This window comes from Stylophora pistillata, chromosome 14, assembly GCF_964205215.1.
Source record: "Stylophora pistillata chromosome 14, jaStyPist1.2, whole genome shotgun sequence".
Taxonomy (NCBI): Eukaryota; Metazoa; Cnidaria; class Anthozoa; order Scleractinia; family Pocilloporidae; genus Stylophora; species Stylophora pistillata.
Window position 1 is genome coordinate 6056430 of NC_142532.1, and position 25029 is coordinate 6081458.

The 25029-nt window shown below is 39.0% G+C and overlaps 2 protein-coding genes and 3 pseudogenes across 3 annotated transcripts; 4 read left to right on the forward strand and 1 right to left on the reverse strand.

Moving 5' to 3' along the window:
- The window catches only part of LOC148716243 (uncharacterized), a 93517-nt pseudogene that overhangs the window by 56802 nt on the left and 11686 nt on the right, over positions 1-25029 (reverse strand).
- On the forward strand, positions 712-2009 carry LOC148716249 (uncharacterized; annotated as a pseudogene).
- On the forward strand, positions 11176-14913 carry LOC111332683 (E3 ubiquitin-protein ligase TRIM45-like; annotated as a pseudogene). Its single transcript, XR_015995516.1, has one exon. The product of XR_015995516.1 is annotated as an E3 ubiquitin-protein ligase TRIM45-like (transcript).
- On the forward strand, positions 17277-20712 carry LOC111332712 (uncharacterized). The gene is made up of 2 exons (XM_022938125.2): positions 17277-18771; positions 19637-20712. Exon 1 carries the CDS (start codon positions 17949-17951, stop codon positions 18594-18596), a length of 648 nt encoding a protein of 215 aa, XP_022793860.2. The 5' UTR covers positions 17277-17948; the 3' UTR covers positions 18597-18771; positions 19637-20712.
- On the forward strand, positions 21836-24024 carry LOC111332690 (E3 ubiquitin-protein ligase TRIM45). The gene has a single exon (XM_022938104.2). The coding sequence runs from the start codon at positions 21880-21882 to the stop codon at positions 23953-23955; it is 2076 nt and encodes a 691-aa protein (XP_022793839.2). The 5' UTR covers positions 21836-21879; the 3' UTR covers positions 23956-24024.

A 25029-nucleotide genomic window follows, 5' to 3' on the forward strand; every position in this document is an offset into this window, starting at 1 on the left:
GCCCGGCTCATGTAATCAGGCCCTAAATTTTCTTCCGCGCGCCAGTGGAAAACCATTCAAAACCCACTAAATGCATATCAGATATTTATTCATGCGTACAGCCTGTCACAAATGTCAATAATTCGCAACCGTACATAACCTGTCAGAATTGAATTAATCACTGTTTTTCTGCTTAAATTCGCGGACGGGCACTATCGATCCCGGGATTTTTTGCGAACGGGCACTATCAATCCGGGTATTTTCCGCGGTTAAATCTTCCTTACGGACACTTTGGAATCGCGGAGAAGCGGCGGCCGCCATTACGCTACTCACTATCTATCGCAGAATAGATATTGAGTAACGTAGCCAATCAGAGGACAGCATTCGTGATAGAACGCTAGTAGATTTATACTAATAATATATAGAAATCTCGAGCTCATGATCTAATCGTTAAGTAGAGACACCCGGTAATTTTCAAACGCTCGTGGCGTCCATGTTTGTTTACAACTCGCCCCTTTCTGAATAATGTTATGGGCGACTTATTATTGAAAGATATTATCATGCAAAGAGGCATTCGTTAATAGAATATTTCCGCCCCCCCCTCCTTGCCCCCCCTCGATTAAGTTTCTTCCGAAAACAAGGCTGTCAAAAACGCCCAATGTTAAGGTATTTCCCTTTACAACACACGGTGTTCTTGCTGTTCTGCGCAGTTCACGCGCCACACGATTGGATATGCCAAACTTTTTCCGCGAAAGAATTGCTCCTCTTATCTATTCAAATGATTTAGGGACGAAATTGGTTCTCATACAATGGTTACGGAGAGAAAGGCTCCTAAAAAAGGAAATGTTAATTGCCCTCGATGTGCACACCGGATGAATATTATTGTTTGCCGAAGGAAACCCGACGGATATCAGTGCTAGGTAAAAAGCCAGTAAATGGCAGATAATTCGCGAGGTATTTATTCATAGCCATAAGAAATAATGGAAAGGGTTTTTTGTGACAGCGAGTATGCTTGGATTGATAGGAAATGCAACCAATGTAGACAACTGAAATCGCTCCGGAGCGGATCGTTTTTTTGAAGGCAGCAGACTCTCCGGTTACAGCGGCATGTTTAGTTTCACTGGAAATGGTCGCAACGAGATTCCTTGAGAGCCATGCACTTCGAGGGAATTGCTTCGCACACAGTTCTCATCAAAATGGCTGGAAAATGTAGAGAGGTGGCCTGGCAGGCCCTAATCTTACACCCAGTCCCAAGACTTGGTGGACCGGGGCTCATTATTCAAATTGATGAGTCAAACTTTAACCACAAGTCAAAGGTGAGTATAAAAGCTTTGAATAATTTGCCATTGTAGAGAGCGCATTGGATAGGTTGAACGCACATCAATATATCCCAAACTGTTGTTGAGGACCAAAATAAATTGTCTTACAAAAAGAGCCGGCAGCCAGGTAGACAGCCTCTTAGCCACTAAATGCAACGGTTATTGACTGTTAGGGGAAACTGCATGTGTTTTTGTTTATCTGTAATATAAAAAGGTTCACTATTATTTAATAGCTCCCTCAAAAAAGCACTTTTCACGTGTCTGGTATCGTCAAGTGGTACATTACCAAAAGTGTTGTTGATCAAATATCGGCCTGAATTTTCATTCGCAGTTTCATAGAGGACGCCGCCCTAAAAGAGAGAAATGGCTTGTTTGATACACAGTACGTGCCAGCCCGCCCATACCTACAGCTCGTACGGCGACGTGACGCGGCCACTCTTTTGGGCATAATACAACGGCAAGTACAAGCAGGTTCAACTTTGCACACTGACCAGTAGGCAGCATTTCGCCAGATACAGAGACAACTGGGTTTGAATCACAGAACGGTCAATCATTCCCTACACTTCGTCGATCCACGCACTGGGGTACACACGCAACACGCGGAAAGCAATTGACTGGTCGACAACAAAAGAAAAGTTTAAAAAAATGAAGGGTAATACAAACTCTAACTTTTTCGCTTTAAAAATTGAGCAATTTGTTATGTGGTGGTAACTATACCAAGAAGCACAAAAAATAAAATGTTTAGAACCCCTCTGCACAAGAACCTCGATAGCCTAACATTTGAAACAGGTTCTTATTTTATATGAAACTAAAGGGTGCACACCTGGACAATTAAGATAGGTCAGCATTCTGGACTTCTTTTGAGAAACAAATGTAATAAGTTTTTCTTATTACATGCTGGTGAGTAGTGGGGGAGGAGGAGTTCCATGAAAATAGGGGGCGGGGAGGGGGCGGGGAGGGGGCGGGGAGGGGGCGGGGAGGGGGCGGGGAGGGGCGGGGAGGGGCGGGGAGGGGGCGGGGAGGGGGCGGGGAGGGGGCGGGGAGGGGGCGGGGAGGGGCGGGGAGGGGGCGGGGAGGGGGCGGGGAGGGGGCGGGGAGGGGGCGGGGAGGGGGCGGGGAGGGGCGGGGAGGGGGCGGGGAGGGGGCGGGGAGGGGGCGGGGAGGGGGCGGGGAGCGGGAGAGGAACGGGTGAGAAGCTGGAGAGAAATGCAAAACGCTAATTGGTTAGAAAAGAACCTCATCTATGTTGGGCAAGAGCATTTTATTAGGTCTCAGTACAAGTCAGTAATTTACGGTGTAGTAAAAGGTCTTTACATCGAAGAAGGATTGCCTGTTGCAAATTATCGAGGAAACATTCTGAAAAATTATGAATAGAACTTTCGAGGATTAATTTAACGTTTGATATTGGCCATTTTATGAAAATCTCTCTGCACTGCTGGAAATAGCACCTCAAAGGGTCGGGGGAAAGTCCCCCCCCCCCCAATCCCCGGCACAGACACGTCTGTAAAATATCTCTCAAACCAGGCCATTCATTTATTCTACCTAAGGTTTAGCCGCTCTTTCTGGCAGCGTCGATAGATTTTCACCACCTGTTCAAAGTCAAAAGCTGATATAATAGTGTAACGGCTACCCTGCGAGCAGAGTCTCCATCCTCTTCCCGATCTTTCTACGAAGATCGAAGAGGACTCTGCTTGCAAGGTACGTAAAGTCCTATTAGATAAAATCACGAAATTCCTCGGGAAAGGAGAGAGACTTGATAGGTCTAACAATCATTTGGAGCAGAAGGAGATCACTGCCGCCACCTCGGCAGATGGAAGACTTCGTTTAGATGTACTTAGATTTGCTAATCGATTAATAAGAAAATGAGAAATATGCCTGGGATGTTTGGTCAAGCCCTTCATATCCTATTTCCGTATTTTAATTGCATGATCGATCGCAACAAGCGCCGGAATGGTGGCTGGACACGCGTATCTAATCACTATCTAACTTTATCAGAAGACGAGACAATCCAGAACTATAAATTAGAGTTTGTAAGAACGTCCTCAAAGTAAATTTTAGTTTAGTTTAATAGATTCGCTACGGTTTAACAACTACAAATAACTAATCTACATTACACTGCAGTAGCAAGAAATAAAAAGATAAAATGGAGTGGTAAGATTGAAAGCTAAAACTTTTCATGTAATAGAAATATAAAAAGATACAATAAAAAGACTTTGGAATAAGTTACAAGGAAAGCAAGTTATTTAAAGTGGCTATCATATCCTATGACGTGAAATTTTTTGAAAGTTGTTTCAAATAAAGATTGTGGAATGAACACCCTTTAAACTGAACGCCTGGGAGGGTCTGGAGGAGTGCGCTCCAAACAGCTTTTTCGAAGTGGTGAATCTCAGTGGAGAAGGGAGGATGGATATTACAGCATCGAGGACAGTTTTGTAGTCTCGCCGTTTTTTGCCTGACATATTTTCGAAAACCAACATCTCATTGCACATACACTCTTTCTTTCTATAATAATATATATTTTAAGAATATAGGCCGAAAACATATTCTTATGACAAAAAAGAGTGTAGATGGGCGTGCAGTAACTCTAGATCTGCTTCAATTACTAAACCGAAACACGGGTTATTTTCTTTAGCGTCATGGTTAGCACAAGAAGCAAAAGTCCATTCTTCTGCTGTAAAGCTACAGTTGCAGGACACAAATAAACAGTGGCTAGAATTATTGTACGGTTAACATTTTTTACGACTAACGGGTAAACGTTCTCAATCTTTACGCCTAAATTTGAGGCCCTTTTTTACAATTTCATCACTGTCCAATTGACCAGCGTTTAATACTGTCAATCACACTATTCTAGTTGATAAATTGCACCATTATGGGATAAGACGTATTGTACATGAGTGGTTCTCGTCGTACTTAACTAATCGAACGCAAGCAACGCATATTGATAATGACCATATTTCATCTAAGAAAAACTCGGTAACTGGAATTCCACAAGGATCTGTGTTAGGCCCCTTACTTTTCTTGATTTATATTAATGACATTCATCTTTGTAGCAATAAACTTGGCTTTTATCTGTTTGCTGATGACACAAACCTGTTATATGCTGACAAGGACCTGAAATCCCTGGAAAACGCAGTTAATAATGAGCTAAAAAATGTCTGTGATTGGCTTCTTAATGCTAATAAACTAACCATTAACGTGAAGAAATCAAATTTTGTCGTTTTTAGGCCAGCACAAAAAAGGATTAATCATCAGCTATGTATCAGAAATCCGGATAACAACAAGAATGGATTCACACTTCTTGAATGCAAAGATTATGTAAAATTTTTGGGTATACTAATTGACAAGAACTTAACCTGGAGGCCTCATATTGATCATATTGGTTCAAAGATTAGCAAAATAGTCAGTATAATCGCTAGGCTTAGACATCATGTACCTTAAAATACCCTTCTTCAAATTTACCGTTCGCTGATTTTTCCCTACACGCTCTACGGTACAGCTGCTTGGGGCCAGGCACCTCAGAGTGATTTAAAAAAGATTCTCACCTTGCAAAAGTGTGCACTCCGATTGATTTTCTTCTCCAGCAAAATATCTCATGCTATCCCTCTTTTTATATCTTCGAATATCCTACCCATTAATATGCTCTATTTTGAAACCATTTCTGCCATAATGCATGACGTTTCTACTAGCTCTACACCTAGGAATATTCGCGAACTTTTTAATAATTCATCTGACGTCCATACATATAACACGCGTTTTTCTTCCGCAGAGAATTTTTATGTACAGAAATCTAAATTGCATGTGAAATTTGAGTCTTTCTCTGCGTTTGGTACGAGGTTATGGAACTCTCTAAACCCTGACTTGCATTGCATAAGCTCACGAAAAGAGCATTTAAAAGGAAAATTCATAAGTTTCTTAGGACTATACTTGGGATTGAGGACTATTACGTTGACGCCCATTCACTAATATTGAAATTCAATACCAATGATTATCGAAAATTATAACTGTAGTACTTCGCTCACATCCGTATAGCACAATTCTCTCCTCTCTACTTTCCAGTCTGCTCTGCCTGTATTTGATTGTTATGTCTTGTTTTAACTCACTAGTAATTTTATTGTATTTAATTTGTATGACAACTGTACGTATCTTTTAGCTTATAATGTAGTAAACTAATGCATGGCTTATAACCCCAATAATATTGTAGTAATGAAATCTCTTTAGTCTATTGTAAAATCTCTTTAGTTTATTGTGGTAATAAAACTTCTTTAGCTTGTAATGTGTAGTATTTATTTATTTATTTCTAATACCCGCCAAGACTAGCTAATGCTATATGCAGGTTGTGTAAATTCGCTTGTAATGTTCTGTAAAAATAATAATAGTAATAGTAATAATTCATGAGATCAAATTATTATGACAGAAAAAATTCCTACCGTAGGGAGAACAGTGCATTGCCAGTCGGTTGCTTTAAGGCGCTGCCTCTTGACATTATATTTGAACCCGAAGCTGTCAATAAGCTTCCGCTTTCCTCTCTCGCTGGCAGCCTCCATAATCTGAAAAGTCAGTTGCTGGTTCATAAGAAGCAAGTAACAAAATAGCAAAAACGTAGCTTACTTTATAATTCAACGCGCATGGCAGAGAAAGGTTCGCAAAGAAGCAAATAACAAGAACATTGATTATTTCAAAATACATGATAGGGAAACTTTCGTAAAGTAAAAAGCAAGCCGCATAGTTTATTTCAAGGATGGTGGGTTGGGGGGCTAATAGTGCAGAGAAAGGGGGCTAACCAAAGACTGGGGGTTAATCGTCTGGGGCTAATTGTCCAGGGGGTGAGTTGTCCGGATACTGATACCAGTAATCGACATCCTAGCGCGGGTACGGTAGGTAGGTAGGTAGGTAGGTAGGTAGGTAGGTAGGTAGGTAGGTAGGTAGGTAGGTACGTAGGTAGGTAGGTAGGTAGGTAGGTATACTTTATTAAATCAAAGAAACAGGCTAGCCCCAAGAAAAATCAGCTGCCTTCCATGGAGGGCGTGTTTGTACATACATAAAAAAGAGACTGCAACTAATAATACAAGATTAATAACGTCGTTTGTCTATAATTTTAAGAATTCAACTATTATGAACTAAATTCATATTATAGACTATGTTTAATAATATGGTAAGTTTAAAATTATAAAAAATTAACTATAACAAACTAAGTGCCTATTGTAATCTAAGTAAAAGATCAATACATGTAATATGACATGACCCAATTACCTTTGGATACATTTATTAAATAAATATTGTTACTAAATGTTTGCTTCCTTGATATGACAAGCGTGCAAATTCTCCCAACAAATCTACAATGAAATGTATGGCAACTAGAAAGGAGTTATGTTACAATCCAGATCTTGCAACTAAAAAGTCTTTTGAAAGCCAATAACACTTGAAAACTTGACTTCGCTCGTCATTTTTCCTAGTTCCCATAACCTCAATTCCATCATCATTAACATTATAAAACGTACCGGTTACTAGAACGAATTGTAGATTTCTGAAGTGAAGTCGTGGATCACGAAGTTAAACTACTCTCAAGTCAAACATCCCAACTTTGTTGAGTGAGTAGGAAAGATCAACTGCTCTCAGTGTCCGAATAAACGATAAAACTAAAAAATAAATGATTTGAATAAATCAACAAAGTTGAAATGGTAAACTGGCCACCGTTACGATTATAAAAGCTGACGTTTTGAGCGTTAGCCCTTCGTCGGAGCGAATAGGAGAATTGTGGTTGTGTGTGCTTTTAAAGGCAGAAAAAGGAGCTACGTGATTGGTGGGAACATGGCAACGAGAAAAACAAGAATAAATTAGTGGAATGAAAAGCGTTCGTTGATACCTGTGGGATTTAGACTGCCGGTTTGAAAGATGAGCTTTTGCTCAAGAGTTTTCAGGCTTTCCGTGCTACCTAAGTGTAAGGAAAGACCGCAGATTGCCATGTGTTGCTTAGAATGGTGAGGTAAATTAAAATGTCTAGAGACTGGTTTCGATGTGTCCTTGTCATTCCTCTCCACGTCCCGAAGGTGTTCTCGGAATCGGTCACCTAGTCTTCTGCCTGTTTCGCCGATGTAAATCTTTTTGCAATAAGTGCAAGTTGTGCAATAGATCACAATGGCGGAGGTGCACGTGAAGTGATCGGTGATCTTAATGGATCGTTTGGGTCCCGATATTTTCTCGGTGTTGTGAATGAAAGGGCACGTTTTGCATCGTACACGAGCAAAAAGTGCCTGTTTGGTCATTAGTCTGGAAAGAACTTCTGACCAAAAATTTGCCTGTTTTTGTCACGTTTGAATGAAATGAGCGGAGGCTGCGAAAGAGATAGTGCTTGTCTCTGGATCGTTTTGAATTAATTTAAAGTTTTTAACTCAATGTGCCAGTTTTTCGATAAACGTGGTTACCCTGATTCTGTCGTTCAAGCGGGTTACCACTGCGCCCAACTTATTGATCGACATTCAGCACTACAAACGTCACAAAAGGAAGATTCCGACCGCATTCCATTCACTCTCACGTTTCACCCTCACAACCACTCAGTTAAATCCATCATTCTTAAAAACTTTAAATTACTTCAAAACGATCCAGAGACAAGCACTATCTTTTCGCAGCCCCCTTTAAAAAGCACACACAACCCACAATTCCTCTATTCGCTCCAACGAAGGGCTAAGGCTCGAAACGTCAGCTTTTATAATCGTAACGGTGGCCAATTTACCATTTCAACTTTGTTGATATATTCAAATTATTTCGTTACCCCCACCGACGCAGCCCCAAACTATCAGCCTTTATTTAGTTGACAGACCTTTGCACGAGTCGCCGCGACAGCGCAACCAAAACTGCAATTCGGAGTTCTTCAGTGTTGAGGGTTTTCTTCCAGCAAGCGAACTTCCCTGAATATCTTCCTCGGTTAGTAAACGTCCATATAAAGCATTTGCCATATTTTCTCTTCCTGACCGGAAAGGTACGTTACTAAATGATGCGTTTGATGATAACTTCTCAGTCAAAACTGTAAAATTTCTTAGGTTTGGCCCTTATGACCTCGTTTTCGTGCCACTTGCCCCAGGTTTTACTGGTTGGCGGCCATTTTGGAATAAGGTCTATGAGTACTGAATTCTCCCCACTGACTGCCATATATTTCTTTGCAAATTAGACAGGAGAATTTGGTGTTATATCAGAATACAACCCATCAGCTGAGAAGACTGTCTTTTCTCATAACCTGTTTTCAAGATAACATATTGGAATCGCAAGGAGAGTTTACCTGTTAATCAAATGAATAAAGGCTGATAGTTTCGAAAGAAACTGTTTGGGGCTGCTTCGGTGAGAGTAACGAAATAATTTGGATATATCAACAAAGTTGAAATGGTAAATTGGCCACCGTAATGATTACAAAAGGTCGTTGCCATGTTCCCACCAATAACGTAGCTCGATTTTCTGCCTTTAAAAGCACACACAACCCACAATTCCTCTATTCGCTCCGACGAAGGGCTAACGCTCGAAACGTCAGCTTTTGTAATCGTTACGGTGGCCAATTTACCATTTCAACTTTGTTGATATGTCCAAATTACCTGTTAATCACCTCGTAGAGTTAAAGGGTGAAGGCACTGGAATTGAGATTTAGACTTCCCTGTGGTGACCATCCACTCTGCCACTGAATGGGATTTGTTTCTCGCATTCTCAAGTCCAATTTCTTCCCTATAAACCAACTAGTTTGCCTTCCATAAGTTGAACTTTCGAACAATTTTCATTATATTTAAGTTTATACCCTGTACCCATTTAGCTATCAGGTACATTTGTTTCCCTTTTAATTCCATCTCCAATCATAATCAATTGATACAATGAACATACAATTAGTAATTCTAAGTAGCAAATGTGCTTCTTCAGTTTTTTTTTCGGTAGATTTTTAGCTTGAATGAATAAAACTATCTTAAATACTTGACTTGTACTCATTGTAAGCAATTTTAAGCGACACTCTATCGAGTACTAATTGCTAAATTAGTTTTCAGCCTCTCTAAATTTTCAAATCACTCTATACAACATTTCATCGCGATGGAACTTCCTTAACCAAGTTTAGAAAACAAGGGAATCAAGATAGAAACTTCAACAAACCCCATGGCATGCGTTAGGAAAGCTCCAAGAATCTTTTTTCGAGACCACTGAATAACAGAATTCTTTCAGCAATTTAGTTTAGATGGTCACTTTCTGAGCAAAAACATTTTCTTCCCATAAGTAGTCCAATTATGATGGCAACAGGTCCAGATGGGTTCAGACAACTGCTTCTGCTTTTTCGTCAATGGTTTTTATCTATTTGTTTTGTTTTGCTTTGTTTGTTTTGCTACATTTTTTTTTTTTCCATTGGCGACGTTTTATGCAGATAGAGTCTTAGAAAACTTGTGGAGGACAACCTTTGGTTAAAAAAATGTTTAATTAAGGAAGGATCTTACTAACAAAAATGTTACGGGTTTACAGGATTAAATGCATATCTCGAATAACCGTTTGTCGACAAAAACATGTTTCAAAGTTGCGTTGCTTGTACGTAGCCTGCTTGAAGGTTGTAAAACCAGTCCGTCACGAGCGTTGAACAATAACAACGATTGAATTTGACAGCAAACAGAAAATTTAGGAGAAAAAGAAGGGGGGAGAGAGAGCAGAATTGAATTCATTTTAAAGAACACAGAAGGGCAACGATTTCGCTAAATAAACCTTCTAATCGTATTTTGAGCTCGTCATGAGGCCCCAAAGTTTTTCCTTCGCTACAGGCGATGAATTCTTTCCTCTTCTACAACGGATTTTGTAAATATAGCGTTGGTAGACAAATATAAATTCACTTCAATAACGCACTAGATAAACAGTTTAAATTTACGACCAGGTCAACTGAGCCAAGGAGAGTGACAAGACAAAACTAGATGAGTTCACACTTACTCTTTTTTGTTTTCTAAGAATTTGAAACAAACTGTTTCTTTGAATTTTTTTTAAGTACTGTCTGTCCTCGTGCAAAACTATAGGCAAAATTGTTTTTCAAACAGGACATCGATGGAAATGTTACGACTAAGAAAGACAATCCCATCGCAACTGAGGACGGATCTGCTGTCTTGTTGTGAATCGATTCTGATTTATGATTTGTATAATCGTCCGAGTAGACCATAAAAGACTGCTGTTTGTGAACGTGACAGACTGTTTCGACGTTACCCTGTGCAGAAGTTATCATTAAAGGAAAAGGTTGAGTGGTTCGCTGGTCAAAATTTGCATCAACCGTTTGAAGGCTTTCAAACATTTTTTAAAAACAATGGACTCAAACTATTCTTTACTTGACTCTAATCATCACATTACTTCCGCTTATGTTTCTGAGAGATCATTTACTTCCAAGGAAAACAGTTCTTTTCAAGGATCCCCTTCTTCGGGAAGATCAAAAAACCAAAACAACTCTTACTCCCGAGTTCCACCGCACTGCGAAATTAAACATTCCAGCTGTCTAGTCGTACACGGCGTTCTTCTTCACCAACCAACAAAAAAAAAACATTGCATACAAGATCAGGCTAAACGAAGTACGCAAAGACTAATTAGACCCCTCGCTTTCAATTTGTGATGAACAACTTATTCTCCTTGTTTTGCTTTCCACTGCATAAGTCTTCATCTATGCCGTTAGTGAATGGCTTTCATTTAAAAGGAGCGTGACAGAATGGCTTCAGCGCAACCGACCAAGACTATTTATCATAAATGAGAAAATAACTTTCACATTGAAAAAACGTCACAAAAGAGGAAAACTTAATGATTGAATTTGGTTGGCCACAAGAGCTCAGCTTTTATGGACTTTGTTCTGTTTTCTAAGAATCAAAAAATTACAACCTATATTTCACAAGTGTCTGTTTGCATTCGTCGCTTGAATAATCTGTGCTTCAAGGTGATCGTGATGGAACCTCTCGTGGAAAACCTCAAGAAACAAGTAACGTGCTCAATTTGTCTCGATACCTACACAGAACCGAAAATAATATCGTGCTTCCACACTTTTTGCTGTAAGTGTTTGGAGGAACATGCAAGAAAAAGCCACAGACAAGGAAAATTCCGATGCCCCGAGTGTCAGGCGGAAATCGATTTACCAAAAGACAATCGCTTCGACCGTTTGCCCACCAGCTTTTACCATAACAGTTTGCTAAGTCTTCTTCAAACAGAAGATCGCGAGGCGTTGATGAAGCCGCCATTTTGCTCGCAACACAAGAACGAAAGAATTCGTTATTTCTGCTCTTCCTGCGAAGCGTGTGTTTGTCCTGTTTGCCTCGCTCAACAACACCAACGACATGAGTTCGACGTTATTGAAAATGCAGTGGAAGAGGATAGGAAACACATCATATCGAACGTCGAGACCATCAAGGAAAAGGCGAACTTCTTTCGAGCAGAGATAAGAAAACTTGATAAAAAATCTAGGGATGCGGAAATGATTATCGAGATCGCTAAACATAAAGTGTCAGAGGCAGCTGAACATATGATCACAAAGACGCGACAGCAACAAAAACAACTGTTAGAGTCCCTTGAAACGACGCGTAGGAAGAGAATAGAGCGAATCAACTCGGTTAAACAAGAACTGGAATCTCTGGTAAAACAAATGAACGAAGCAGCTGAGTTTTCGGAGAATCTGGTGCACAGAAGCTCAGGCTTCGAAATTATACGGAAGAAGACAACTTTGAGGCACAAATTTGAAGACGTTCGAGGAGTTGAACTTCCAAAACATCGCCAGACTACATTTGTGAAATTTACCGCAACATCGCAACAAGACTTGGAACTGGGTTCCATTCAATTCACCGAGAAACCGGCAAAAGCAGCCAACTCATCTCTGGAAAGACTGGATCAAACTTTTCAAGCTGGTGTACAAGCAGAGTTTACGTTACGTCCAAAAACTTCTGTAGGAGAGATTAGTGACCAGGCAGAGGATACAGATCAAGTTCAACTACTGATAGAACCCGCCAAAGATGTAGCAAACGTAATTGTTGAAGAAAAAGAAGACGGCAATCTTAGACTGAAGTTTACACCTAAAGTGCCTGGCGCCTACAGTGTTGAAGTGAAGATTAATGGCGAAAAGCTTCCAACCTGTCCGTTCAGTTTGCCAGTGAAAGAACGTGAACTTGTCGTCATCGGCGAGTTAGACTTGAAGTTTAACCAAGGCCAAGAGTTAAAGGGACCAAGTGGAATCGCTGTAAACAGGCAAGGAGACATAGCTGTTGTAGATACTCTTGGACACTGTGTTTTTGTATTCAATAAAGATGGGAACTGTTTAAGACAAATTGGAAAAGAAGGAACAGATCCTGGACAACTCAAATATCCAAGTGTGTGTCATTTTTAAGTGTCAACGACATTCTTGTTGCGGATCAATTAAATGATAGAGTACAACACATGAATATCCTGACAGATTCTGTTTTGAAAACCTTTGGACAAAAAGGTGAGGAAAAAGGGCACTTTAGGTGTCCACTTAGTGTTTGTCTCGATGATACAGAACGTATTATTGTCACTGAATTCCGCAACAATAGAGTTCTAGTCGTGTCAAAAGAGGGCAAAACTATATCCACAATAGGAGATAGTTGTCTAGAGAGACTCAGCAAGCCATACAGCTGTATTCCTTATAAAAACGTTTTCTTGGTATCCGAAAGAGACAATCATTGTATAAAAGCATTTGATTCGTCAGGAACGTTCTTGTACAAGTTTGGAGAAAAAGGGAATCAAGACGGACAGTTCAACACACCCTGTGGCATGTGTTTAGACGGCTCCGGTAATGTTCTTGTTTGTGATTTTGACAATAACAGAGTTCAGCAATTTTCTTTGGACGGTCGCTTTACAGGCAAAACTATCGTTCCTTTACAAGATGCAAATCGAATTGTAACAACGCCAAATGGGCGTATACTAGTCGTTTGCGGGAAAGCTAAAAAGATATACATACTGAGGTAAATGTGTTGTTTTCGAGGATATAAAAATTAATTTGGGGCTTTTCATTCCCGCACGGTAAAACCAGGCTGAACTTTATAAAAATCGCAACATTGTCATTTAAGCCCCGACATAATCAAATTAGGCACCCCGTGGTTAAATCCAGAAATTCTAAGCACATTTTAGAAGTTATCACCGGGGTCCATCAGGAAATCAATACAGTAACCTAGCCTTGCATAGCTAACCACGGCAGATTGGCTTTTACTTCTGCTTTCGTTTCAAATTCTCATCCATTTCCCATGGCGGAATTTTTTACAATAACACATTCCTTAACATTATTTCCACTTATCAGGAGCTTAACCTGAACCGATTCCGAGTTATACCGCAGGGTGAAAATGATAATTGAAAATGTGCTTCAAAATGCGATATTTGGATTTTGAAATATTGGTCATTTTTAAAAGCGTTCCATGATGTCAAAATTGAATGAAACGGTCCCGTTTTAGACTTAAGCCATACCTCAATCCATCCTATACAAATTTGTCATATTGAGTGACGAGCTTGCTTTCTTTTGCGCTTTTCATGAGCAAAGTTCATTTGCCTCTACTCGAGGCACTGATTTCCGCCATTTTACAGCTACCGAAGCTCGTTTCCTTTTTCGTGAATTTTTTAGGATCAAGAAGCAAGTCTGGGGGAAAAAACCTTACCACGTTTCTAAGTTCACTATAAGGCATCTCTGGGCAAAATATGAAGGTTTTCAATTTTTCGATCATGTGTCACATTTTTTCGATTTTCATTCGGTCAATTCAAACATTCGCTCTTAATTGATTGGAAGTTGTACAAATAGCATGGCTAGTTTGCATCGCCTCACCCTTTAACTCCCACGATCTAATTAATAAATAAATCCTCACCGACTCTCGTACACTTCTTTGTAAATTAGACAAAGGAATCTGGTGTTATTTTCAGCTGATCAGCTTGTCTATTCTCATAATCTATTTGCATGATAACATATTGGAATTACAAGGAGAAATTACATATCAATCGCGTTTTGGAGTTAAAGGGCGTAAGTATTGGAATTGAGATCTAGACTGCCCAGGTCCTATCTATCCATTCTGCTACTTAAAGAGATTTGTTTCTTGGGGTTCTCAAGTTCAGTTTGTAAATAACCAGCTAGTCTGCCTCCATAAGTTGAACTTTGTAACAATTTACGTAACGTTTATGTTTATACCACATACCCAGTAAGCACCCATGTGAGCATTTATTTCCCTTATTAATTACATTACCATATCGTGGTCAACTCATACATTGTATACTCAGTGAGTATTTTTTGGTAGCAAATGTATGACTTATTTTTGGTAGATTTTTAGCTTGGGTGAATAAAATTAAATAAAATACTTGACTTTTATTATCCAACTACACTCTGTAGAATACAAACGACGCGCAAGATATTTGTACTCCAGAGAACCGGTCAGACAGGTTATCTCGCATCGCGCAAGCGACAAATCGGATTGAAGTTACAAAAAAAAATGCCGTTTAAATCATTTTTCTATCGACAATAATAATAATAATAATAATAATAGTAGTAATAATAATAATATTCAAGGTTTATTAGTACTCCACCTGGTGGCTCTTCTGTGCTGATTCAATATAAAAATAACAATAATAATAATAAATAAATAAATCAGGAGTTACTAGTTGCCAGTGTCATAAAATGTTTTCTGCATTTACTGTCGAATATTTTGGGTTCTGTACAGTTTTTAATGTCTTGAGGTAGACTGTTAAATAACATCGCAGCAGAATTTTGTAGCGTTCCGGGAACAGTCGACAGTTCAAGGCGACGCTCGCAAGATCTTAGAGCCCTGCTGACGAAGGGCTAACGCTCGAAACGTCAGCTTTTTTATTTGTTACGGTGGTCAATTTACAATTTCAACTTAGTTGATATAACCAAATTACGTTGTTACCGCCACTGACGCAAGACCACAGTTTCTTTGGAGACTTTCAGCCTTTATTCATTCATGTTCGACCAGTTTGAGGCAAGTTGGCTAGCAGTTGAGATATAAAGCCTCGCACATCGTCCTGGTTATGTGATAGTCTCGGCGATAACTAATGGGGAGCCATCCGAGTTTCTAAACATCCGATAAATCCGCTAAGTGATTGTAGACAAAACTTGCCGCAGCGAGTTGGACAAGTTGGAGCCTCTGCGTCAGGAACTTAGGAATGGGATGACAGAACATATCGTTCTGATCGATTAACGACAACAGGAAGCTCTCTGCTAGGCTTTTCCTGACGTGAAAAGAGACAAGATTCTTGAGTTTCTTGATAATAGCAAGAGTATTGTAGCACTTTGATATTTTGGAAAGAATGTCATCGTTCCATTTCAAGTTTTCGTTGATTTCTGTGCCAAGTAATCGAGTGGTTTTGATTCCTTCTAATTTGGCACCATTTATACGCAAGTTGATCGGGTATTCATCAAGCTTATGCACACGAGCCAGTTGTTGAGTCGAGAACAGCATCGCCTTTGTCCTTTTAGGATTCAAACGAAGATTGTACTCGCTTGACCAGGTGGACAGCTGATCCAAGGCGTGTTGTCATTGGTCTCAGTTCACACTGCTTAATGTTCGCGGGTTTGCTGTGCGCGTAGATGGTTGTGTCGTCAGCGTACTGGTGAAAAAAAAAAAAAAAAGAGTCGGAATATGGCGGGTGAATATTAGATAAATCGAACGCAGAAAAGCAGTTAGCCAACAATGAAATTTCATTATTCATTGAAGAAAATAGAAACACCAACACGACAACGCGTTAATTCCGTTCCGCTTCGCATACTTCTGTCACGCACTCCCAGTAAATAAATATCCGCGAAATTCGCCCGCACGGAAATAACAATTTTGTGTGTTGGATAATAAATAACTTGTTAGACGTTTTGGTGTGTCGTATCGCTAAGTATTTTTACTCGTTATTTGTATTTTGACTCGCTCTCCGGGCATATCCGGCAGAGTTAAAAAATTGAAGTGTATAATTTCAAGTTTTACCCTTAAGTTTTCATTCTCTCTACACAACGAGCTTACACTCAAAACTTCACCTTGGAAACCCTTTACGGTGGCCAATTTACATCAACATCCCTGTTGATGAAACCCAAATCTCCATAAAATAGCCACGATAACCATCACTAACCTTCTAAAAAAAAAAAAGACAAAACAAAACAATTTCATTGTCAAAAATTATTTCCTAGCTTCAAACTTGCTTAAACATAGTTACAAGTTAAATTTTTGCATTTTGCAATTCGGTTCATTTTTTATCATCTTGTTTTGCCTTTTTAGTTATGATGACCATGAATCGGCCTACTTTCTATCAAATTGGTCAATTTACAATTTCTTTACACGCACGTGCTTCGAGTTTGCTCGGCTTACTATGGCCATAAAAAAAAGGCCGGGCAGCTTAAGACGGGCTAGCTATCTGCTTGAATAGATATATTAACGAGATGACTTACCAAAGAAAAAACTCTTCAAGGACGAAATCAAAACAGATTGCCACTAGTGAATTTGAATAACTTAGGCTGTATTCCTGGAGGTGAACAAACTGTGACCTTGTGTCTTCAAGACAATCAAACAATTATTCTGCTTTAGCGTCAATGTTTTTTTTTTTAACATTTGAAATCACCCCCGCACAAAATATAGAAACAATCATTCATGCTTATTAAAAGTAAATATTTTCATTTTGCAGCACAGACAGCTATGGAGGAAAGGTACAACTTCCTTTCTTCCTTTTTGAGTCTAACGAAGTGCAAAATTACCTAAAACGCTTGGGAGGCAATAATAAACTACGAATGAAAGAAGATTTCTGAGGATATAAATGGTTAAAATTAAATGACAATGAAGAACTTCAAAACTTCAGGCTAAATTGTTTTCTACTCTGCCGTGACTTTGTTGAGCAAAATATTTTAAGGGTTTAAAACATCAATTAACCCAAAGTATTTGATTGGTCAGTTACAATCAGATAACGCGGACTTTGTTCTGCTTTCTCGGAAATCCAGATTGACAACTACATTCAAGTAATAGGGTTGGATTTCTCCCCAGAGTCTACTTCGTTCCGCCTCGAAGATGGAGTCCCTTCTGAAAAGATCTAGAGAAACAAGTTACTTCCTCTATCTGCCTCGATACCTACAACGAGCCTAAAACTATTTCATGTCTTCCTACGTTTTGTTACCATTGTTTAGAGAGACATGCAAGAGTAAGCCAGAGACAAGGAAAGTTCAGATGCCCTGAGTGTCAGGCAGCGATCGATTTACCAGAAGGAAATCGCTTCGACAGTTTGCCCAACAGCTTTTTCCACAAAAGTTTGTTGAGTTTACTCGCCGTTCGACAGAATGGCGAGGAAGGTAATATTACTTGTTATCAATGCAGCGCAACCAACCCTCAAATGTACTATTGCTTCCATTGTGGACGATTCACGTGCCCTGGTTGTTTCAACGCACATGAAGTGCTTAAGAAGTCTTTTTAAGGACACAAAGTCACGTCAGTCAAGGACTTCAAAGCAGAAGATTACGAAGCACTGCTGAAGCGACAGCCATTTTGCACACAACAGTTCCACGAAAAACAAAAAGCCAGATTCTTTTGCTCACAGTATCAACTTCACATTTGTCCGATCTGTATAGTCACAGATCATCTAAACCACAATGCCATTTTGCTCGACAAAGCAGCTCACGAAGAAAAAGAAACCATTACTTCTGGCGCTAAGATGATAAAGGAAAAACAAGCCGAACTTTGTGAAGTCATCAAGGAGTTCGAAGAAACTAATTCAGAGCCTGAAAGAAATTTCCCAACAGCCAAGCGAGAAGCCTCGCGAACAGCCGAACAAATGATCGCTAATATTCGACAAGGCGAGCGACAAGTGATCGTATCCCTGGAAACAACACGCGCGGCGAGACTTGGGAGGATAAATGCGGCCAAACAGGAAGTGGGATCCCTGGTAAAACAAATAAACCAAGCAGCTGAGTTTGCGGCAAACCTGGTGCAGAGAAGCTCATGCTCGGATGTCACGCAAAACAGGGAAACTTTGAAGCAGAAATTTGAAGAGCTTCGTGGAGTTAAAGCTCGAACACATTACCAGACACCATTCGTTAAATTTTTTCCTACTTCTCAACAGGACCTGACACTCGGTGTCATTCAGGTCATCCCGATAGCCGTGAATCAATCAACTCTGGAAGGACTGGATCAAACTTTTCAAGCTGGCGTAGAAGCAGAGTTTACCTTATACCCAAAAACAGCAGATGGAGAGAGAATTAACCAGGCTTATTTTAAAGATCAAGTTGAGTTGCTGGTAGAACCCGCCAAAGATGTAACAAACGTAACCATCCAAGAAAGAGTAGACGGAAATCTTAGCTAGAAGTTTACACCTAAAGTGCCTGGCGCCTACGATGTTGATGTAAAGATAAATGGCGAAAAGCTTCCGACCTGTCCGTTAACTTTGCCAGTGAAAGAACGTGAACTTTTTCGTAGTCGGTAATTTGGACTTGACGTTCGACCCAGGGCAGGAGTTAAAAGGACCCTAAGGAATCGCTGTAAGTGGGATCTTTTTAATTATTTTTGGTTTGAACGGATAAACATGTTTGTTACTTGACTTGAACTTATTGTGTGTAATTTTAAAACAAAGTCTATTAACCCTTTAAATCCTAAGATCTAATTGTTAATTCTCTCCGCTAGCTGCTTCACAATTCGTTGTTAATTAGCTACGAAAATTTGGTGTTAGCTCAAGATAACAAGTTCTACCTGATGAGTTTGAGTATTCTCATTACCTGTTTGCTTAACAATGTATGGATATTTTAGGGAGAAGTTACATGTTAATCACTTCTGGGAGTTAAAGGGTTAAGTCCTTAGATCTAAATAAATTAATTCTCAGCCTGTCTGAATTTTCAAAGAATTTAGCGCAGGTATCCAATTGAGGCAATCACTGTATAAAAACATTTGGTCAAACAGGAAGTCTTTCATTTCAGTTTGGTTAATAGGGAATAAACATGGTCACTTCAACAAACCCCATGACATTTGTTGGGTCAGCTCAAAAACATGACACCAATGCTGGAACAGAGCTTGCTCTGATTTCTTAAAATGATTGCTTAAAATAAATTGCTCTGTCAGCAATTTATTTTAGGGAATCATTTTCCACTTCTTCACGCCACAGGTCCTGGTGCGAGTAGGTTTCCCCTTCGCAGTATATGTAGCTAGGAAAGTATTTATACCGAAGTATGTAATTTTAAGTTTGACTCTTAAGCTTCCAGTCTCTTCATACAATAGCTAAGACAACCATCATTAATTTTCTAATAAAACTGAAGAAGCAATTTATTGATAAAAATAAGTTTTCTGATCATCTTTTTTTTTTTTTTATCTTCTACTTATGTTAACCACGAATGGGTCTACTTTCTGTCAAAGTTCCGTTCAGAGACCCAGGAAAGTGGGAGCCTCGGGAGATTTAACGATCGCGATCCAAAGAAGTCGCGGTCGCTGAGGCACGCACGCTTCATGTTCGACTATTTCCCTCAAAAAATGGCCAGACAGACTAACTTTCTGCTTGGATCGAGATGAAAAATTTAAAAGAACGACATCAAACGGATTGCCACAAAGGAACATGAATAATTTAGGCTGAATTCCTAAATGTGAACAAACCGTGACCTTTTTTCTTAATACATGCATGGATTCGCCAAAAACATCAGACATGACTTTTGCTTTTCCGTAAACGTTTTTCTTTTTTTCATAAGATACGTCTTACGGGTTTACAGGATTTTATGCGTATGTTAAATTGTTGTTTGTTGATAAAATCATATTTCAAAGAAGCTTTGCCAAGTTGTGCGTTGGCTGCTTAGGATGTAAAGTAAATCCTTCAAAAGCGTGGAAATGACAATCTCAAAGATTGAAATTGTCAGTAGACAGAAAATTGATGAAAAAAATGGGGGAGAGGAAGAGAAGCATTGACAACACTTTAAAGAACAAAGAACGGTGCTAATTTCGCAAAATGAATCTTTCAAGCGTGTTCTGCGCTTTACAGTCCCTTAACGTTGCTTAATTATATCTCTACCTGCCATTAGGCGCCGAAGTTTTCTGTTCAGTTACGGGCCGAGAATTCTTTCCTCCCTTACCATAATAGAATTCTTTCCTCCCTTATCATAATAGAGTTCCAACAACGCATAGTCATCAATATAAAGCAGTTACACAACTGAACGTTCACTTCAATAACATTTAATAACGTTACAATGAGGTCAATTGAGCTGTGGAAAGTGACACGCCAGATGTGTATTAGTTTAAAGGAACTTTGTGTTTTTTTTTTCCTAGTAATCTGAAACAAGGGCCGTCCATTAGAATTCTTTTTTAATACTGTCTATCCTTTTGTAGGGACAGAGGTTATCTTTTTTCTATAACTGACGGGATATCGATGACAATTAAAGACTAAAAAAAAACAATCTAACTACAAAAGAGAGATCTGCTGTCTTAATGTAATGGACTGTGTTGTATAATCATCTGTATGATCGTCCAGGTGGGGAAAGACCCAAAAACGACTGTTGTTTGTGAACGTGACAGACCGTTTCGGCGTTAGCTTGTGCAAAAGTAACTGTTAGGGACAACTGCTAAGTTGTGTGCCAGTAACCTTTGCATCAACCGTTTTTAGGTTTTGAAACTGTGACATTTTTAAAACAATCAAGAGTTAAAATATTCTCTACCTGACTCTAATCGCTATATTTCTTCTGCTTATATATGTTTCCGAGACATCGGTTACTTTAGACCAAATTAAATATTCCGGACTATAATCTCCTAGCTAGCATTCTACTCCACCAATACAAACGAAAGACACATCGCTGCATGCAAGATCAGGCCAAACGAAATACGCAAAGACTAATTGGTCCGCTCGCTTTCAATTTGTGATAAACGCCTCGTTCTCCTACTTTATTTTCTATTGCACACTTGTCTTCATCTACGCCGTTTGTGAAAGGCTTTATTTAAAAGGAGCGTGACATCTGAAAGGCTTCAGTGCAACCAACCAAGTCTATTCATCATAAATAAGAACTGTTTGTTGTTGGTTTGGAATTGATTGTTGAAAGAATTGTTTGTTGTTGCTCCGAGGGTTTTTCTCCGAGTCCTCCGGCTTTCCTCCCTCCGCAAAAACCAACATTCCAAATTCCAATTCGATCTGGAACAGTGGACAAGAATAGCCACCCAGTGGATGTCCATTGTTAAATCATTTATTCATTTATTCATTTATTCATTTATTCATTTATTCATTTATTCATTTATTCATTTATTCATTTATTCATTTATTCATTTATTCATTTATTCATTTATTCATTTATTCATTTATTCATTTATTCATTTATTCATTTATTCATTTATTCATTTATTCATTTATTCATTTATTCATTTATTCATTTATTCATTTATTCATTTATTCATTTATTCATTTATTCATTTATTCATTTATTCATTTATTCATTTATTCATTTATTCATTTATTCATTTATTCATTATTCATCATAATAAGAACTGAAACAACTCTGACATAACGTTACAAAAAAGTTCAACTGAGTCCTTTAATGTAATTGGCCACAAGAGCTCAGCTGTCATGGACATTATTCTCGCTGATTTCAGTTTCTAGGAATCCAAAATGATATCTTTAGATTTCGCAGATGTCTTTTCGTATCTGTTGCTTAAATAATCTTTACTTCAAGGTGATCGCGATGGATCCCCTTGTAGAAAATCTCGAGAAACTAGTAACCTGCTCGATTTGTCTCGACACCTACACAGATCCGAAAATAATATCGTGCCTCCATACTTTTTGCTGTAAGTGTTTGGAGGAACATGCTAGAAAAAGCCACAGACGAGGGAAATTCCGATGCCCTGAGTGTCAGGCCGAAATAGATTTACCAGCAGACAATCGCTTTGACCGTTTGCCCACCAGCTTTTACCATAACAGTTTGCTAGGTCTCCTTCAATCGGAAGATCGCGAAGCTTTGCTGAAGCCGCCATTTTGCTCACAACACAAGAACGAAAGACTTAGATATTTCTGCTCTTCCTGCGAAGCGTGTGTTTGTCCTGTTTGCCTCGCTCAACAACACCAACGACATGAGTTCGACGTTATTGAAAATGCAGTGGAAGAGGATAGGAAACACATCATGTCGAACGTTGAGACCATCAAGGAAAAGGCAAACTTCTTTCGAGCTGAGATAAGAAAACTGGATAAAACATCTAAGGATGCGGAAATGATTATCGAAACCGCTAAACAAGAAGTGTCTGAGGCAGCTGAACTTGTGATCACAAAGACACGACAGCAAAAAAAACAACTGTTAGAGTCCCTCGAAATGACGCGTAGGAAGAGAATAGAGCGAATCAACTCGGCTAAACAAGAACTGGAATCTCTGGTAAAACAAATGAACCAAGCAGCTGAGTTAGCGGAAAATCTGGTGCACAGAAGCTTAGGCTTCGATATCATACAGACCAAGACAACTTTGAGGCACAAATTTGAAGAGCTTAGTAGAGTCGAAGTTCCAAAACATCGCCAGACCACATTTGTTAAATTTACCGCTGCATCGCAACAAGACTTGAAACTTGGTTTTATTAAACTCACCCAGAAACCGGCAAACGTAGCTAAATCAACTCTAGAAAGACTGGATCAAACTTTTCAGGCTGGTGTAGAAGCAGAGTTTACGTTATGTCCAAAAACTTCTAGAGGAGAGATTAGTGACCAGGCTGATCTTAAAGATCAAATTGAATTGCTGATAAAACCCGCCAAAGATGTAACAAACGTAACCGTTCAAGAAAAAGAAGACGGCAATCTTAAGCTGAAGTTTACACCTAAAATGCCTGGCGCCTACAGTGTTGAAGTGAAGATTAATGGCGAAAAGCTTCCGACCTGTCCGTTCACTTTGCAAGTAAAAGAACGTGAACTTGTAGTAGTCGGTGAGTTGCATTTGAAGTTCATCCCAGGGCAGGAGTTCAAAGAACCCAGTGGAATAGCTGTAAACAAGCATGGCGACATAGTTGTTGCAGATCACCACGGACACTGTGTTTTTGTATTCAATAAGGAAGGAAACTGTATGAAAAAAATTGGAAAAAAAGGAACAGATCTTGGGCGATTCAACTATCCAAATGATGTGTCATTTTTAAACGACAACGAAATTCTTATTGCAGATCGATTAAATAATAGAATACAACACATAAATATCCAAACAGGCTCTGTTTTGAAAACATTTGGACAAAAAGGTGAGCGGAAAGGACACTTTATGAATCCATGCAGTATTTGTCTGGACGATACAGAACGTATTATTGTCACTGACTTCCTTAACAATAGAGTTCAAGTAATATCACAAGAGGGCGAAACTACATTCACAGTAGGAGACAGTGGTCCAGAGAGACTCTGCGAACCACACAGCTGTATTCCTTACAAAGACATTTTCCTGGTATCCGAGAGAGACAATCACTGCATAAAAGCATTTGATTCGTCAGGAATGTTTTTGTATAAGTTTGGAAAAAAAGGGAATCAAGATGGACAGTTCAACATATCCTGTGGCATGTGTATAGACGGCTCCAGTAATCTTCTTGTTTGTGACTTTGGCAATGACCGAGTTCAGCAGTTTTCCTTGGACGGTCGCTTTTCAGGCAAAACTATCGTTCCTTTACAAGGTGCGAATCGAATTGTAACAGCACCAGATGGGCGTATACTAGTCGTTTGCAGGACAGCTAAAAAAATATACATACTGAGGTAAATGTGCTGTTATTCCACAAATCATTGTATTCGGAAACAGAATTAAACCATTGTTTTAGGCAAAATTTTTCACACAGAAAAATGATCTTAAACGAGTCTAAGATGGGTTTTACTTTTTATTGTGTAATCTGCGTCTCTACTTGATATGATCGGATAAGAAGAACAGAAATTTTGAGAGTACACAGCCCATATTAGGGCAAAGAACTGTACCAAGGTCTAATGTGATCTGAAGAAAACATTAGCAAACAGAATTTAGAGAAAAAGTAAAACAAGCACAATTAAACAGAACCTCAAAATTCTGTGCCATGCACAAGTGCTCTCAATTAGTTTTGTAGAAAATATTTAAATTGCCGTATATATCTTTAAACTTGTTCATATGTCATTTAGCTATCACCTGATTTTTTCATCGATTATCTCCAAAGTAAATTAAAGGGGAATTGCTTCACAGTACATGTACATGCACATATAAATCTTAATTGATTGAAAGTTGGAAAAAAGAGTAAATTCTCCACACCGACTGTCCTATATTTCTTTAGAATTTAAACAAAAGAAGTTAGTGTTCTATCAGACTAACACCACCTAGCTGATGACCTTGTCTATTCTCAGAACCTATTTGCAAGATAAGATATTGCAATGAAAAGGAGAATTTACATATTAATCGCGTCTTAGAGTTAGAGGGCGAAAGCACCGTCTGGAATTGAGATCTAGTCTTCTCAGGTCCAAACTATCCACTTTGCCATTAAAAGAGATTTGTTTCTCGGCATTCTCAAGTTCAATGTCTTCCCTGTGTCTTGTAACTGAATAACCAACTAGTCTGCCTCCCTTACGTTGAGCATTCTAACAATGTACGTAAAATTTGTTTGAACCAGATACCCATTAAGCACCCAGTTGAGCATTTGTTTTCCTTATCAATTACATTGAACTGTCATAGTTAGTTGATATACTGTATGTACAGTTAGCAATTGTAACAAATGTATTTAATTTTTTTCCAGTGGAGTTTTAGTTTAATTGAATGAAATGATTTTTAATACTTACCTTGTACTATTTTTAACGCAATTTTCAGTTTTTGTCTTCG